At 34.7% G+C, this 17,696-nt stretch overlaps 2 protein-coding genes across 6 annotated transcripts in view; one reads left to right on the top strand and one right to left on the bottom strand.

Moving 5' to 3' along the window:
* Positions 1–17,696, top strand: part of LOC142339148 (zinc finger homeobox protein 3-like) — a 342,404-nt gene that overhangs the window by 91,486 nt on the left and 233,222 nt on the right. The gene's annotated exons all lie outside the window — the stretch shown is intronic.
* The window catches only part of LOC142339149 (5-hydroxytryptamine receptor 1D-like), a 118,779-nt gene continuing 111,275 nt past the window's right edge, over positions 10,193–17,696 (bottom strand). For all 5 annotated transcript variants that reach the window (XM_075388925.1, XM_075388924.1, XM_075388927.1 and 2 more), the window contains 2 exons: positions 14,155–14,305; positions 10,193–10,622 (listed from right to left, as the gene is read on the bottom strand). In XM_075388925.1, the coding sequence (XP_075245040.1) occupies positions 10,297–10,622; positions 14,155–14,305 (477 nt within the window). In that variant the 3' untranslated portion in view covers positions 10,193–10,296. The remainder of the gene's footprint in view (positions 10,623–14,154; positions 14,306–17,696) is intronic.

Raw genomic sequence — 17,696 nt, forward strand, 5'->3', positions numbered from 1 at the left:
ATTATTATTATTATTATTATTATTATTATTATTATTATTATTATTATTATTATTATTATTATTATTATTATTATTATTATTATTATTATTATTATTATTAGTATTATTATCATTAATATTATTAGTATTAGTATTATTATTATTATTATTATTATTATTATTATTATTATTATTATTATTATTATTATTATTATTATTATTATTATTATTATTATTATTATTATTATTATTATTATTATTATTATTGTGATACTCCATGTGGAGTCGTAACCAAGTATTCCAAGTATTATGTATAAACACTTTAAACTTCATATGTTATATAATAACCTCTTGTAAATAAGTTCACTTTGAGTTATGTAAACGCTATAGTTCTGGTTGACTAGACCGGTACTTAGCTGGTTCGTCTGACAAGAGATGCAAACTTGCAGACGTAAAATAAGCAAGCTGAAAAACAGTTAGTGAAACGTGGCCTTAATTCAACTTTAAACGTTGTTTTTTTATCCGCAAAAATTGAACTGTCATATAGAGTGAGACCTACTCTCATCCCAGAGCGAAGTCCGAGACTTAGAGCAGAACGTCCGGCTATAGTCCAATCGGACCAATCCACAATAGACAATAATCACATACACACTAGACCATCTACACTCCACACGGAGAATCAAAAGGTTCTTCATCACATGGCGCAGTCTAGCAGATCTCCAATTGGAGTTAATTTATTCTGGGAAACGGGAGCAAACCCACCAGTTGAATGGCAACCGTGGTTAGCCACATTCAAGATGGCCGTAATGGCCCAACACAATATAGAAGTTGAAAAGCTCCTACGGCTAAAGCCAGCGCGGACAGAATTATTTTATCCAACGATGCCAACACTAGAGGAACAACTAGATAATGAAACCCGAGAAGAATCCAGACAAAGAGAACAGCGTAACGAGAAAAGACGTGTGGACTGGGAAAATGAATGCAAAATAATAGAGACAAAAGGTCCAACCGTCGATAGAATCCCCTGGGACGAAGCGGACATGAAAGTCAAGAGCTTAATTTACTTCTCCCTTGGAGCAGAGGCCTGCCGCACATTTCACCAGAGAAACCCACACACAAGAATTGACAGATGCACGACGAACGAACTAGTGCATGAATTGACACTTACATTTACAAGACCCAGAAACACCACATTCGACAGGTTTCAACTTTTTAAAGCACAACAACAGCCAAATGAAAGCCTAGAGACTTTCTACAGTAGACTGAGAGAAGCAGGCTCACACTGCAGATTTGAACACTTAGAAGAAGATATCATAAAAGACCTGTTCATAAGCAACATGAACAACACCGCGATCCAGATGGACTTATTGTCAGAAGTGAGAACCCCGCAACAGGTATTAAATTATGCAATAAACCGTGAACGTGGACAGGCCAACCAGCAAGAAATACTTAGAGCAAACAGCACCTCCACAAGGAACCAAGTCACATATATAAGACAGAATAGAAGACCGCAAGCTATACTACCTACACCCCAATCCGGAAAAATTGTGCCATGCTGGAAATGCGGAAATCCATTCACACCCAATCACATACAAAACTGCCCGGCGAGAAACACAATATGCAAAATTTGCAAAAAAACAAGGACACTTCTCGTCCATGTGCAAAGCACCCATGCCGGAAAGAAGAAGACCACCACTACAAAGCACGTCAAGCCCACAATCAAGATATCAGAACACCTACACACCCCGCCCCGGAAACAACCAAACCAGGAGAGTACGACATATAAAAGACAACACCGACCAAACGGAAACACAAAACTATGAAGGTGAGCCAGATGAACTCGACGACGAAGACGCGGAAGCCGCCCTGTATATAAAAGAGCTCACAGAAGACTGGGCCAACGTGAACCTGATAAGACCAACAAAGTTCCACGCGGAGAAGAATTCAGTCATAAACAACGAGGGCACAGGAGAATTCTGGGTAGCAACGACAACCAACAACAAACGCATTGTATGGTTGGCTGACACAGGCTCCCCTAGAACATTCATGAACAAAGAAACAGCGAACGAATTACTACTCCACATTTCAAAAGCCAGAATTGTTCCCTACATAGAACAAGAAAAATTTAAATGCTTCAACAATAAACAAATCAAAATCGAAGGAGTACTCCAGTTAAACCTCAAATCAGGATCATGGAATGCACCGGACTGTCAAATCCTACTGGTCGAAAACAAAACGAACAACATAATGGGTAGAGACATCTTACGAAAACTCGGAATAACCCTCACGGCCAACAAAAATACAGGTAAGAAAGTACTCCACATCTCCGCTACAACAATAGAATCAAATATAATAAAATGGATACTTAAAAAATACCCCAAACTATGTACACGACTAGGAAAATCAAAGAATCACATTGCCAAACCAACCATGAAAGAAAACTTTAAACCAATACAGCAAAAAGGACGCAGAGTACCCCTACATCTCCTTGATAAAGTAGAGGCCGAACTTGAAAAATTAATACAGGATAAACAAATAATCAGGTTAGACAAATGCTCGGACGAACATTTCATAAGCCCGGTAGTAATAACAGTAAAACACGACAAAAGCGTAAAAATCGCATTAGACTCAAAGAAGCTCAACGATGCAATACATAAAAACAAATATCAAATGCAAAGAAATGACCATCTAATAGACGAAGTAGCAAATTACATCTCCGAAAGGAAACAAAACCCAGGTCAATTCTACTTCAGCAAAATCGATCTGAAATATGCATATAGCCAAATCCCACTGGACCCAAACATCCAAAAACATTGCAACTTCAGTCTCCTAGGGGGGAAAGCAACAGGAACCTACCGGTTCATAAACGGCTTTTATGGCCTAACATACATGCCCGCAACATTTCAAAAAACGATCGACAAAACACTGGAGGGCATACATTCGAAATTTGCATTTTTGGACGATATACTCATTATCACTAAAGGCTCCCAAAATGATCATGAGAACAAAATAGACAAAATCCTAAACCTCCTGGACAAGGAAAACCTTGCAATAAAGCTACAAAAATGCGAATTCGCAAAGACAAATTTAGTTTGGCTGGGATTCAAAATACATCCAAATGGAATAATCCCAACTAACAAAAAATGCGAATCAATAGTTAATTTAGATACACCGAAAACACTCAAGCAACTACGCTCGTTCATGGGGTGCATACATCACCTCATTAAGTTCACACCAAACCTCGCAACCCTCAGTGAGCCGCTCCGTCCATTACTCTCAAAAAGCAACTTAAAATCGCATAATAAACTGGACTGGAAAGCGCTCCATACGGAGGCATTCAATAAAGTAAAAGAAGCAATAAAATCAATAACAGAAAACAGATTATTCGACGTTAAATGCCCAACCAGAGTCCGGTGTGACGCAAGTAAAAAAGGGCTTGGGGCATGTTTAGAACAATTCGTAAACTCAACATGGTACCCAATCGCATACGCGAGCAGGTTTCTAAACAATTTGGAACAAAGATATAGCACTAACGAGCTAGAATTACTAGCAGTCGTCTGGGCTTTAGAACATTTCAAATATTACCTCTACGGCTCACAGTTCACACTCCAAACGGACCACCAAGCACTGTTAAGCGCACTAAAAGAAAACAGAGGCAACAAAACATATCAAAGTCGCCTTACAAGATGGGTAGATAGATTACTACCCTTCCATTTTTCAGTAGAACATATACCAGGAAAAAATATGGGATTTGCTGATTACCTAAGCAGAAACCCATCTTCTGACGCACCTTCCCCCTCAGACAGAGACAAAAAACTTTGTCATTAACACTATCGAAGAAATAAAACACGCATTACTGCGAGCAAATATTGCTCCAAATGGAGCGACCAATAAGAATACAGAACAAAAACAATCATATGACGTCACGAGTACTAAACACGCACACTCAAATAAAACAACCGCTTTTCGCCAATTACCTCACACAAAACAGTCGCTCTCTCCTTTACGCAAATTAAATTACAACGACCAAATTAAACACACAAAAAGTATTCAAAACCTAGTAGCAATTACAACACGCGCTAACCCCACAAAAGAAACATTTAAAATCCCCATTCAAAGAAGGTTCAGAGCCCCCAACAAAAATAAAATCCATATGGAGCAACAACAGCCTAATCTAATCTCCGTATCCACCCAAACAGACTCTACATCTAATAAAGGTAGAGGTTTAGACCCCCTAGACCCAACAAGACATGAAGTCCTATTCACAGTTTACGACCAAACCCCCACCCCACTTTATCGGGAAAATCTTAATCGTGTATTCAACGAAGAATTTATCGCCCAAGCCTCGAAGAAAGAATTAAGCCCTATTATTGAATTCGTAAAAAACTCCGAATGGGAAAAACTTAAAGCAATTAATTATCGTATCCGAAGAGACCTTTCTGTGTCCCCTTCAGGATGTCTAATTTATGACAACAAACTTGTAATCCCCAACAAGCTGAAAGGGATGGTACTTGAAACAATCCACAACAAGCACACGGGCCAAGCTGGTATGCTTGCATTAGCCCAACTTATTTGCTATCCGCATATACATTCAGACATTGTTGCCCAAGCCCAAGCATGCCGCCACTGCACCGAAAAAGGTAAAAACCTAAAACCTTTAATCCCCAAAACACAAGTGGGAAACTTACCACCACTCTCCGAACCTAACGAAGAAGTCCAAATGGACTTCGCGGGCCCAATACCATTTAAGGATAACGCCCTTTCCAATTACATTTTAGTAACAGTAGATAGGTTATCTAGATACCCGCACGCAGAAGTTTTCAATAACTGTGACTCAAAAACCGCAATTGAGTATCTTGATAGCTACTGCAAAGTACATGGAATTCCTAGGTCTATACGGTGTGATCAAGCACAAGCTTTCAAAGCCCGAGAATTCGAAATATACTGCAAAAATAAAAATATCAAACTAATTCTCGCTCCAGCTGGAGACCACAGGGGAACCGGAATGGTAGAAAGGTTAATACAAACAATAAAACGTAGGCTCGCGGTTCTAGACATCGATTCCAAATGGACACAAACAACATTAAGCCAGAGAGTAGCTAATTTAATTGAAAACATCAGACTAATCCCTAACGCCACCACCAAAACAAGCCCATTTGAGGCACACTTCGGTCGCAAACCCAACACAGAAATTTCTAACATAGTCACCAAACCGTCACACAAAAACTTAACATACAAAAAATTACGTGCGAATTGTTTAGACAAGAAAATCCTGAAACATGACGTACTCACCAACGAAGAGATGTGGCGCTACGACGGACTATCAGAAGACAATCTGGACATAGCCTACAAGGAACCAGAAAACCCAACCCCCATCAGCATTAACAGCGACGAGTCCGACAACATGCCACTCCGCCCTCGCTCACCACGTAAGATAACACCATCTGAAATTCACTTCACCATAGGTGACAAAACAACAAAACTAGTAGCAAACAAACGCAATGTAGCAAAGAAAACAATCACACGAAAAACAAAAGAACCAAGACCAACACTCGCACCGCAATGGAACATAATTCCAGATGGAACAATAACAAATTACACACCGCACACAATCACAGTTGACACACCCTTAAGAAAAAACACAGTCATTAGAAAAAGTGCCATTGCTATAGCAACAGAAACTAAACCACGACTAATACACATGGTAGCTTGCAAAACTGTAGGTGAATATAAACGCAACCAAGAAAAAATAAGAAAATTCTGTTTAGAAAAAGCACGCAACAACACATCAAAGAACCAACAACAGAACCAAGGACCATCAGCCGAATCCATCTGGATCAAGGAAAAAGTCAAGAAATTAGCGCAGACCAATCAACAACAACAACAACAAAGAACACAAAAAAGAAAAGCGGCAACGAAGCCAACACTACCACGCACGCCCAAGACGAACAAAAGAAAATTATCCGCATCGAAATCACCAGCACAAGTCTCATTCAACATGAGAGCACAACAAGCAGCACTAAACTACGAATCAGAGTCACCAAAGAAAACACATCCGTTGAGTAACAAAGTAGTACAGTTCACCGACAACACAAACGATAACCCAGAAACTGTAATCTACAACATACAACAGGATGCAGACATTCATACACCATTCCGAATAGTAACATCATCAAATCCAAGCATTTTCTCTCACCCTGCCTTCACAAACAGCCAAGATCGTCAACTCATATCCTCGGAAACAGACCTACAGGAAGAATGCCCGATCTCAATAATACCGGCACCCTCCAAGAGCACAACCAATACAACGGTACAAGTCCAAATGGATACTACAGCAAACACTGCAACCGAATTTGAGTCCATCCACATGGACCAAAACATAAACGAAAGCACAACAGTGAAAGAACAACTCAAACCACCATCGGTGATCTTCCTCGATTCTCCTAATGGAGATCCAGAAGGAACAAATAACAACCACAACCACTCACCCCACTCAACAATTGATCTCGAAAACGAGGAGAACCAGGCAATCTCAACATCGTGCGATCCCCCAAGTGGAACGTCAAGTGTTTATGCCACTCCCCCCATGTCACCCTACAAAAGAGAGAAATCTGACAGAAGTACTTCTGATATATAAAGTTAGAAACTCACAAACGAACTGCTAAAAATAGCGCCTCGTTTGCCCCAGTGGGGGGTATGTGATACTCCATGTGGAGTCGTAACCAAGTATTCCAAGTATTATGTATAAACACTTTAAACTTCATATGTTATATAATAACCTCTTGTAAATAAGTTCACTTTGAGTTATGTAAACGCTATAGTTCTGGTTGACTAGACCGGTACTTAGCTGGTTCGTCTGACAAGAGATGCAAACTTGCAGACGTAAAATAAGCAAGCTGAAAAACAGTTAGTGAAACGTGGCCTTAATTCAACTTTAAACGTTGTTCTTTTATCCGCAAAAATTGAACTGTCATATAGAGTGAGACCTACTCTCACCCCAGAGCGAAGTCCGAGACTTAGAGCAGAACGTCCGGCTATAGTCCAATCGGACCAATCCACAATAGACAATAATCACATACACACAAGACCATCTACACTCCACACGGAGAATCAAAAGGTTCTTCATCACAATTATTATTTTTATTATTATTATTATTATTATTATTATTATTATTATTATTATTATTATTATTATTATTATTATTATTACTATTATTATTATTATTATTATTATTATTATTATTATTATTATTATTATTATTATTATTATTATTATTATTATTATTATTATTATTATTATTATTATTATTATTATTATTATTATTATTATTATTATTATTGTTATTATTATTATTATTATTATTATTATTATTATTATTATTATTATTATTACTATTATTATTATTATTATTATTATTATTATTATTTATCATTATTATTTTTATTATTATTATTATTATTATTATTATTATTAATAATATTATTTTTTTTATTACAGTTACTATCATTTTTATTTCTTTTAATATTACTATTTATTTTTTTTTTCAATCATTATTAATGTCATTAATTTTATAATTAATATCTTTATTACTATTATTCTTTTTATTATCATTAGTATAATTATTTTCACTTTCTTTTTTTATTATGAATTTTTTTATTAATGCTATATTATTATTAATTATTGTTATTTTTTATGATTCTTAGAGTTTTATCATTATGTCATCTTATTTTATTTTGTTGGGATAAGGGATTGTAATTTTCATTGCTCAAACTCTGAATAAAAGGTTCTTGCCATTAAAAACGATTGAATATGATATTAACGTTTTATATGATAACCGTATGTTATTTTATCCAGGAAGTTGCACAATTTCAAATAGGAAAACTCATGTTTTTTCAGATGACCACCAGTCTACTTAAAATATATAAAAAAAACCATATAGAAGTGACATCAGAACCTTGTAGTAGGAATTTTTTTGCGGTTGTTCTGACTAACAAAAAGTGATATAAACAATAAAACTAAGATTTCGGGGAAATCTTTCATCTGCAAGACTTCGTTGCAAAAACTCCTGTGGAATCATAATTGTTGTAAAAATTGTGGAATCATAATTGGTTTTTAATAAAAACTTACAATAACAAAACTGTCTTTAGGCAAATTTTTAAACAATCAGATTAGGTTTACTTTTTAGCTTTCTGTTATGCAATGGCCTCGTTTTCACATACATCCGTCACCGTGCCTAACACTTTTCTATTCGAAAAGAGCAAGCAAAACTAACATATATTTGTATTTTACATTTAGGCACAGGAAAGCCTTGCCATTTTTATCAGCTTTAAACGAACGGAACACTTGCTTTTTTGAACTTTAAAACCTTTGAAAGCTGTATATTTGGTTTACCGAATCCAAAATATTGAAATTTGCTGTTTAAAAATGTCTAAGGTTTCTAATTGAATTTCCTATCCGAAATTGAACATCGTCTATAATGAATTCCAAATTTGTGAAACCAATTTATTGGTACTATTCATTCAAAAAAATGGTTATACTTTCTTAACTAGCAAATAACTACTCTAGTTGATCGATATTAGAATTATTGTTTCATTAATATTTGACAGAGAATCAATTCATTAAGCCACACTTGCCGATAATGTTCAATGTCCGGAAACATAGAACAATTGACTCTGGTAGATGTAGACTAGATCGCTAAAAAACTGCAGTAAAGTATGTATCCAGTTAAAAAATGAAAAAATGTGTACAAGGCAACAGCAGCTGCCCAGATGGGTAACCTGCACTTAAATTTTTGTCATCTCCTGGATGCACCCGAAACAAACACGGTCCTGCCGATTGAATTGAAATATACGCCATCCTTCGCCGGCATTACCTAACGTATCTCACTCTTCTCTACTCGAAAAGAAAGAAATAACAATTTTTCGTAGATGTAATTTTGTCGAAAGAAAGCTTGGTCATCTTTATCAAGTTTAAACGGACTAAACACTTGGTATGTTGACATTAAAATGTTTAAAGGCGGTAAATATGGACCGAAAGAAGCAAGAAAAGTGTAATATGCAGTTTAAAACGAACAAAAATGACTGTATATCAGTTTTGAAAAAACAACGATGTCGACTAGAATTTCTATCAAAATTTGAGCGTTGTTACAAACTTTGTTGAACAATTTAAACGTAAATATTTTTCGAAATTTTGCGACAATTTCTTACTATCAAGCTACCACTCCATCTGATCAATTCAAAATTTCTTTTCAGCTGAATTTTGATGGTGAATCAATTCATTACATCACCCTTACGAACTCTGCAAGATCAACTATATGTTTTTCTTTTTGTGTGATATTTCTGTTTTGAAACCAAACGCACTGACGGACTGCTATCTTTAAAAGCTAGTATGCCCACGATTTCTCGGCTATCTGAAAAAAAAACAAAGTATTCCTATTTCGAAAAAATTGACACTCTTCTATACTAAGAATATTCCATACGTTATAATTGATTTTCGATGCAGGGTAAATAATTGGTTCTACTTTTTTTCACCTCGATTCATTTACCCCGCATATTTTAACCCCGTATCTTTTAACGCCTCTATCATTTAACCCCTCTATCATTTCATCTCGCCAATTAGGAGTCGACATTAGAAGGCAAATTTTGTCATATTTAAGTAGATAACTTAACCCCATGTTCGGTTGTGATAGTTTCATATCAAGTCCCACGGGTCACTAAGACATGGCCATGGCCTTTGAGGCTTGGCCAAATGATTTTATTGCTGATTAAATAGAACTTACTTTACAAAAGATTAAAATCGGGCTGAAATGATAGAGCGGGTTAGATGATAGATGAGTGAATAAATCGGGGTTAAATAAATAGGGGCGAAAAAGCGCGACACCTAAATAATTTTGTCGGATTTTTATTCAGCATGTAAAATCTTCCACGGAACTAAAACTATAAGTAACTAAAAACGTAACAAATTTACCAAAAAGAAAAAGACAAAAGTTAGGTTGAGAGAAGTTTACGAAACTGCTAATCTTTTCGATGTCTTTTAAGAAGCAATATGAGTAATTACAAATTTCCAAGAAAAATTAAATTGAAGGTCTTTCGTGCCCTGACAATGTTTGTCAAATCTGAATACTCTGGGTCGCCATATTTTAGTACCATTTCTCATTTCCGATGCTATTTAACTTATAAGGAATAGTTCCTTGCATTCCTAATATGGTAAAGAAAACTTTGTGAAACCTTTATTTAAACTAGGAAAGATATTTGGCTACTGCCCAAAAAGGATAATAATCAACAACACAATTAAGCAGCATTATCATTTGTCACGATTTAAAGATTGCTTTTACTTATTGCCATAGCACAATTGTTACTGTTACTAGCATTCGATCTGGATTTGGCTCTAGCGGCTGCACCAATCAGAATCGAGACTGGCGTCGCGGTGTTCCCCAAGGTTGGGTTCCCGGAATTGTTGGATTTCCTTTGTGTTGGCTGTGGTGGGCCGTACTGGCCTTGTCTCCGGGTTCTCCCGGCTGCCCCTGGATGTGGTGTGCCCCTGTGGGGTAGTTTTTTACCCGTGAAGAGTTCTCGGAACGCTTTTTTGAAACTGTCAATGCAGAGAGGGTACAGGATTGGGTTGAGAAATGAGTTCATGTAGCCTAAAATTGATGACAAATTTTAATAAAAATATAATTATGTGGTTCAAAGCAGGTTAGTTATGAACAGCGAAATTGGTATTGGTATTCTATTACATACAATTCTACTGTTTCAAAGCTATTCCAAATTTTTGGCTCACTTTGTGATGTTCTACCTTTGCAAAAAACTCAAAAAATATATTTACAACCATTTAATCAGATTCACAGCCCAAAAACTTAAACAATTATTCAAGTTCTGTTCATTTTCTTCCAATCAAAGATATGAATATACACAACAAAAAATGATCATCATTCATGAGTGATGGCTAATGTCATAGGCCATCGTCTATAAATGGTTGTACCAAATCTATCACAATCCGTTTAAAATAATTTGGTTTCATTATGGCTTAGAAGGATTAACATTAAGATTTATTTCCGCCCTGTTATTTTGACAAGATTGAAGGCTGCTTGATTCGTAAGAGACGTCTAGCTAATTATATATAATCTTGTTAGTCAGAGAACTGAAATCAGGCCTTAATCAAGGTATCTTTGAGAGAGATCTCATAAAAATTAACAACGGATTCATTAAAATTTTTCGTTTAGCTAAAACGTTGTTTCGACTATTCATCTCAAGCAAAATAAATTATTGCAATGTTAAAGTTTCATCACAAGGCAGCAGTTTACAACATATACGATTAGTTCTAAAAACATAACCGACTAAAAGTCGGAAGAATTGCTCTCGAACGACTATTGGGATCTCTAATCAATTGTAGCCTGCTTTAGTTGGGGGAGGGGAGGGGGAGGGGGAGGGAGGGGGAGCCTAAATGGGACTAAGAAGTTCAATAATGGGCTTCTAATAACATTAGAAGGTTAAGATACACCCCTATTAAGATTTAAAGTGAAAAATGGCACCAGTTTCGGCGCACTTTTCATTTGACTCTAAGTATTAAATTGTCGCCAATTGAGTTCAGCTGCTTGAAATTGTGATTGAGAGAGAATTTTAGATCACGGGAAACGCAAAAAGACAAGACAAAAGTCACTCGAGGACTCAAAACCGTCAAGCAAAAATTTTGCATAAAAAAGACACACACGTTTACAATAATTGCTATGAACTTCATTAATAACTCAAATCTAATTTTTTTATTCTTAAATAATTCAACAACTGTATTTTGAATTTATTGGGAACAAATTATCCAATAATTTGATCCTTCGAAATCTCATTTTCTCCTACAATTGATTTTCCGAGCAATTAAAATTTAACCTCAAACAAAGTAACTAAAAAATCAAAAAGTCATTCAAAAAAATTAATTATCAATGCTTGCCTAGATCTGAACGCAAGATTCAAATCTCAGTCGAACATTTTTTGCCACATGCAATCATTCTATAAGAATTTGTCAAATTGTGGTCTGCGTAACGTAGATTAAAATTTGGGTGTGCCCACGAAAGCATTGATTGCTCACGACTAACATCGGAGTGATTGATTTTTAAAAAGACTATAGCGTGTTTAAGCTAGAGGCATTATGCTAGCACTGCATTTCAATTGATATCACTGGAGTTCCGCTTTGAAAGCCAGGATACTTTGATTATGTTTTGTATTTGGGTTTTTGCGGCCCATTAGAGTTCGCAGTAGCTTGTATTTTTCGGGAACAACTTAGATTCAAAATCAAGTAAGCAAAAACGGCTTATCTACCGAATTCTGCACCAACTTATTGAGGAGCAGAAGATAAAAAACAACAAGGCCCATCCCATTAGTTGACCTTAGTTGAAAAGAAAAGGGAATTTTAATGCCCCTTTATGTGGTCTTCAGTTGTTAAACAAGAGATGTCTATGTCAATGATACTGCGAGTGACAATCAATGTGCTTGGTTTCCGACAACTTCTTAGTAACGACAAAATTTATTGCAAAACATTAGATTGGGCCGCCAAGTTTGGGTGGCTTTGTTAGAGCCAGAAACTCGGTAAAATCTAAGCGTGTAATGTATTTTATAGTATTTGTTGCCTCAAGTGTCCTTTAATCAAATAACCCAATTCAGGTACTCATTTCCATCAGAGTTCCCTTTTGAAAAGTTACAAAGCCTTAAGGGAGCTATAATAATTTTTATTTTATTTTGCATTTGGTATTTGCTACGGCCATTTAGAGCTCGACGTAGTTTGTATTTTTCGGAAAGGCTTAGATTCAATATCAGATAAGCAAAAACTTTTCATCTACCAAATCATCCCCCAACTTATTAGAGGAGCAGAGGATAGAAATACACGAAGTCCATCCCATTATTTAAAAAGTTGAGGAAATTTTAATACCTTCGACTGTTATATAAGAGATATCTATGTCAAAAACATTGCGGGTTAAAATCTAGGTACTTTGTTTCCGAAAAAATTGAATTAGGAAACAAATTCTTGCAAAACATTAGGTCAGGTCGCTAAGTTCGCGACGCTACTTTACTATTTTTTAACATTTTACAACAAACTGTTTCTATTAAGAAAATGTGAGTAGTTTCCATTTTTAAAAAAATCAAACATATAACAGATTGGGTAACTAAATGCAAGTGAATAAAATAGGAAACTGCTTCTAAACTAAAAAAAACTCATCAACTACAAATAAAACAGTAAGCAATTTTTCGGACTTTCCTTCTGCTGCTCATTGTCAAAAAAGAAAAATACTAGAAAAAAAGCGATATCGTAACTACGCATAGTTAAGCTCTAACGTTCGGATGCCAGCTTTGATTTTTAATTAATAAAACTCCTTTTGTTTCATATAATTGTTTTAATTAGGCAATTTTTTAACGTAGCTAAACTAGCTTTACAGAGAGCTGCAGAAAGTGATTAGGCATTGTATAGCAAAACTGGAAATGCGTCTATTTGCAAATGTGCAAAATGAAAATTATTTTTTCTTGTCGCCTAATTGGCAATTTAGAGTAAACGAAGAAAAAAACTCTGAATAGTGTCCAGTTTCAAAAAGTCTCGTTTCAAAATGTTTAATTGACTTCATGTGCCAAAACGTCAGAATTAAAGTCACAAGTTCAAAGAGCTGAAAAAAGTGTGCGGTTAGATCAGTTCGCTGAAAATGACAGTCCCCCTATTTATTTTCGGACAAGAAAAGTAATCTCAAATATCTGATACCGGACATTGTAGCAAATTTAAAAATAATGCAAAACTTTGCAACTATTGTTTTAAAAAAAAATGGTATTATTCAAGTTAAAAGTTAGCAATTAAACGAAAATTTTGTTACTAAAGAAAATAGCTAAATTGAAAAAGATAATTAAGTAAATATTTATACTGAATGAATGAAAGTTCACATGCAAATTTTAAATATCATCCTAAATTCATTAACTAGAATAATACAGGGTTATACAGGATTTTTTTAAGCACCGTTTTGGCTGTTCTTCGTCATAAGCGGAAACACCTACCTGTCTGTGCATTGCTATCTTGGAAAGTTCGCACGCTGGTTTTGTGGAAAAAATCTTGTTTTTTATTACTATAGAAAATAATTGTATATAATTAGCTAACTAACTAACCTATATATAACTAACCTATATATAACTAACCTATATATAACTAACCTAGCCATACGGAGAGTGTGAAGAAAGTGATTGAGAATTCAGACTGGAAGATGGGAGCCTTGGTGGCATAGCCCATATATATGGTCATATAGGGCAGCCAGCAGATGGCAAATGCCAGAAGGATAAAAGCCAGCTGTTTGGCAGCCTTCACCTAAACACACACCACACACTGTGACCATGACAGGCACACTCCTTTTATCATTCTTACGTTTATCATTTTTGGTTCTTTTTGTCAATCGAAAAATTTCCATTTTTTAAAACATGATAATTCCTACCTGCTTTGACCTTTCCCGGTAATCCTGCAAGGATCATATATGATGTCATAATTAAATATTATCATGTTTGCTAGTAAGATCATTGCATGACCAAGGAGATCATACTTGATCCTTGCACCTGTTTATAATTAATCATCATATCATTTTTAGAATTTTTGTGAACAGAAATTAGTTAGATTTAAAATCGTGGTTCTGTTTGTGGATTAGATTTGATTGTTTACCCCGAATTCCAAATTGCTTATTGAGCGTTTATTCAATATTTGAATAGAGATTCCCATACTTTCGCCAAGCTAACTCCATGTCATTGTCAATGCCGCCTTAAAACGCCTTTCGACGCTAATGGAATCAGCACAATGGAACAATCAAGTAAATATTTTTGAAATCTGCTCTGTATGTACGGCAGAAAAATGCATTGGCTTACTGGCCTAACCCTCTGAATTTAATTCGGGACTAGCTGATTTATGCTATCACGACTTTTTTGTTAGACTTATCGATATCTCCTACGCTGATATACAAAAGAGGTATCAATACAAAATTTATTCTTTTAAGACTTCTTTTCAATATTCATTTTCGGAAGGAAAAAAGAGGTTTAAATTTGGATGTATGAAGCAACCAAAACACTGAAATGGCTAAAATGGCGTTCAATCAAAACAGAACATAATGAATCTTGATTTAAGAAATGTAAAAATAAGTTTGCAGAACTTTTTTCATCATTTTCTTTCTGAAACTATTTTTATTTACTCAACCAAAAAAATTTTTTGAGGTCAAGGTTGAGGAAACGTTCAAAGTTGAGTAAAAAAGTACGTAAACATTTTTTTTGCATAAATTGGTTTGGAGATGCTTCCAATTAGCAGCTTTTGAGACAATTCTTTTAATACTCTTTGATACTTGCAATCAAAATATAATCTAAACTGGAGTTTGTAAAGAGAAGTCCTTTCATATCTGCCTGAAAGAGAATAAATATCAGAAGAATGCAAAAAGAGGCTCATTTTGTTTCGTAAAATAAAGTTTCCGCACAGTTACTTGACATCCAAAATTTCAACACTCAAAATCCATGGCACTGTTTATGTCCGTTTTTGTTCCCACCGACATAATTGGGGCATGAACTATATACTCAGGCGGGTTTTTCGTTCAGTCAATTTTTGCAAATCTATAAATCAATCGTAGAGGGCTGTTGGTGGTATCATTAGAAAGTCCGTCCAGCATAGAAAAAATAACTATAAACATTTTTTTGAAGTTCATTCTTTCTACAGAGTTATCGAGATTAAAGTTTTGTGTACATTTTAACAATTTTTCTTAAAATATGTTAAAATTGTTAACGGTAGTGTTGTTGATTTCACCTCTAAAAATATAGGAATGTTTTTTAACTGTTTGATCCCAACTTTTGAAATATCAAATTTCGGTCATTTTTTCATCACAAATTGCACGAAATAGGCTTCTTTAGCTCACTTTGTTTGAACAAAGGATTAAGACACCTTAAATCTGCTGAAACAATCTTAGTCAATTTCAAAACAAACTAGAGGTGATTATGGATCCTTTGAGAGTGCTCTAGAATTAAACGTTTGCCGGTTTTGCTAACTTAACTCGATAAATATGCAAAATGCACCATTTATCTTTGATTTTATGTTAAAAATTTAATCAATTTGTTCATGTTCATATTATTCGCAACAATAATTTGCCCGGCAAAAGCAAAGCTAGTTTTGATCTTGTTTCTTTGCAATCTTTGTCTCAGCAATCTTTGTTTCTTAAAGTAAAAAAAATCGGATTGTAAGCATTCGATCCCTTAATTAAAACATTTTCGGATATTTTTTTCCTTTTTTTACGTTAATTACAGAAAAGAACAATTCAAATCAAGGCGTAATAATGACAGCTGGCTTCCTGGAGAATTGCGAGGAAAAAACTTCAAGCAATATAAAACATCAAAGTTTTCTTGTATTGTTGTAATGGCCTCATAACCTGTTTTTCGCAAACGGTTAATTCAATTTGTGTTCAGTTTTTGCTTTTGTTTGTCGCTTCTTTTGTGGTTGAATGATAAATTCTTAATAATTGCAGATCTTAGTAGTTTTTTGTGGTTGATCAAAGGAACCCTTTTAGCTATTTCAGTTGATAGCTAAAATTTTTCATGACTTTAGAATCACTTTCGTAAAAAAATAAATATGTATTTTTTTTCAAAGATCTGCACTTTGCTGTTCAATTTTATCTACTTGTTACCTAGGCTCAAAAAGTACAAGAGCCATCTCAAAATATGGGCATTGATGAGGGGGCAAAGTAGAACAAAGCTAGGGTTTTTGTGCATTTCTTTTTCTTTTAATTGCTTCGACGCGTTTTTTTCGTAAAAAAAAATACATTTATTTTTTGAATTTCATCGTTTTTTTGTTATATTTGTAGACGTAAGACAAATTCTGAAAAATGATCACAATGATTTTTAGGAGGATGATTGAAACCTATTTTTTGATTTCAGTTTCTAGCTAATGTTTTCACATAAATGAAATTAGAGTTTCCGAAAAACAAACAAATATTTTCCATTTTAGATTTGTTCTTTTTAAAAACTTGTTACCCATTCTCATTGTTCAGAGGTCACATAACTCATTATGTTCGAAGAGGGGACAGCTGCTTATATCTTACTTTTTAGGAAATATGGTTGTTAACGGCTGGAATTCCGTGTTCTTGCGACATTAAATAGAAATTTTTTTCCGTCTGAATTTTTCATTTAATTTTTGTGGACATACGACAAATTTTGCGTAAGGAGAGGTCTCAAGGTAATCATTTTGCCCTATGCATGAACAGAGACCTACTTATAAATATCATTTGATGTCTAATGGTTTTGCTATTTTGAAATTAGTTGTTTTCAAGAAAACATAAACGCATTTTTTTAACGTCGTTTTTGTTCGTTTTTGCCTACTTGTTTAGGAATCTCAAGGACCAGTCCCTTGTTTTTTCTACTTTTTAAACCTTAATTTGTTTAATTTAGTTTTCATTTGACGCCAATTCTATTTTTTTATTTTCAGAAAAAAAAATCAAATAAAAGCATTGACTTTTGGATCTGAATGTTTGTTGTTATTTGATTTTTTTGGTCGTCTCGTGGTCTTAATAAGGGCTGGTTTCACCGCCCTCTAATATGGTATTACTTGTTTTACTAAATGATCAGAGTTGAAGGCATTTTTAAAATTCATTCACCAATTATTTTTGATCAAATTTATTTATTCAAAGTTTTCGATCATGTAATTTATGAAAAGTTTCTATCTCTCTCTATCTCATTTGGTAGAC

This window comes from Convolutriloba macropyga, chromosome 5 (genome assembly GCF_964194025.1).
Source record: "Convolutriloba macropyga chromosome 5, txConMacr16.3, whole genome shotgun sequence".
In the NCBI taxonomy this organism is placed as follows: domain Eukaryota; kingdom Metazoa; phylum Xenacoelomorpha; order Acoela; family Convolutidae; genus Convolutriloba; species Convolutriloba macropyga.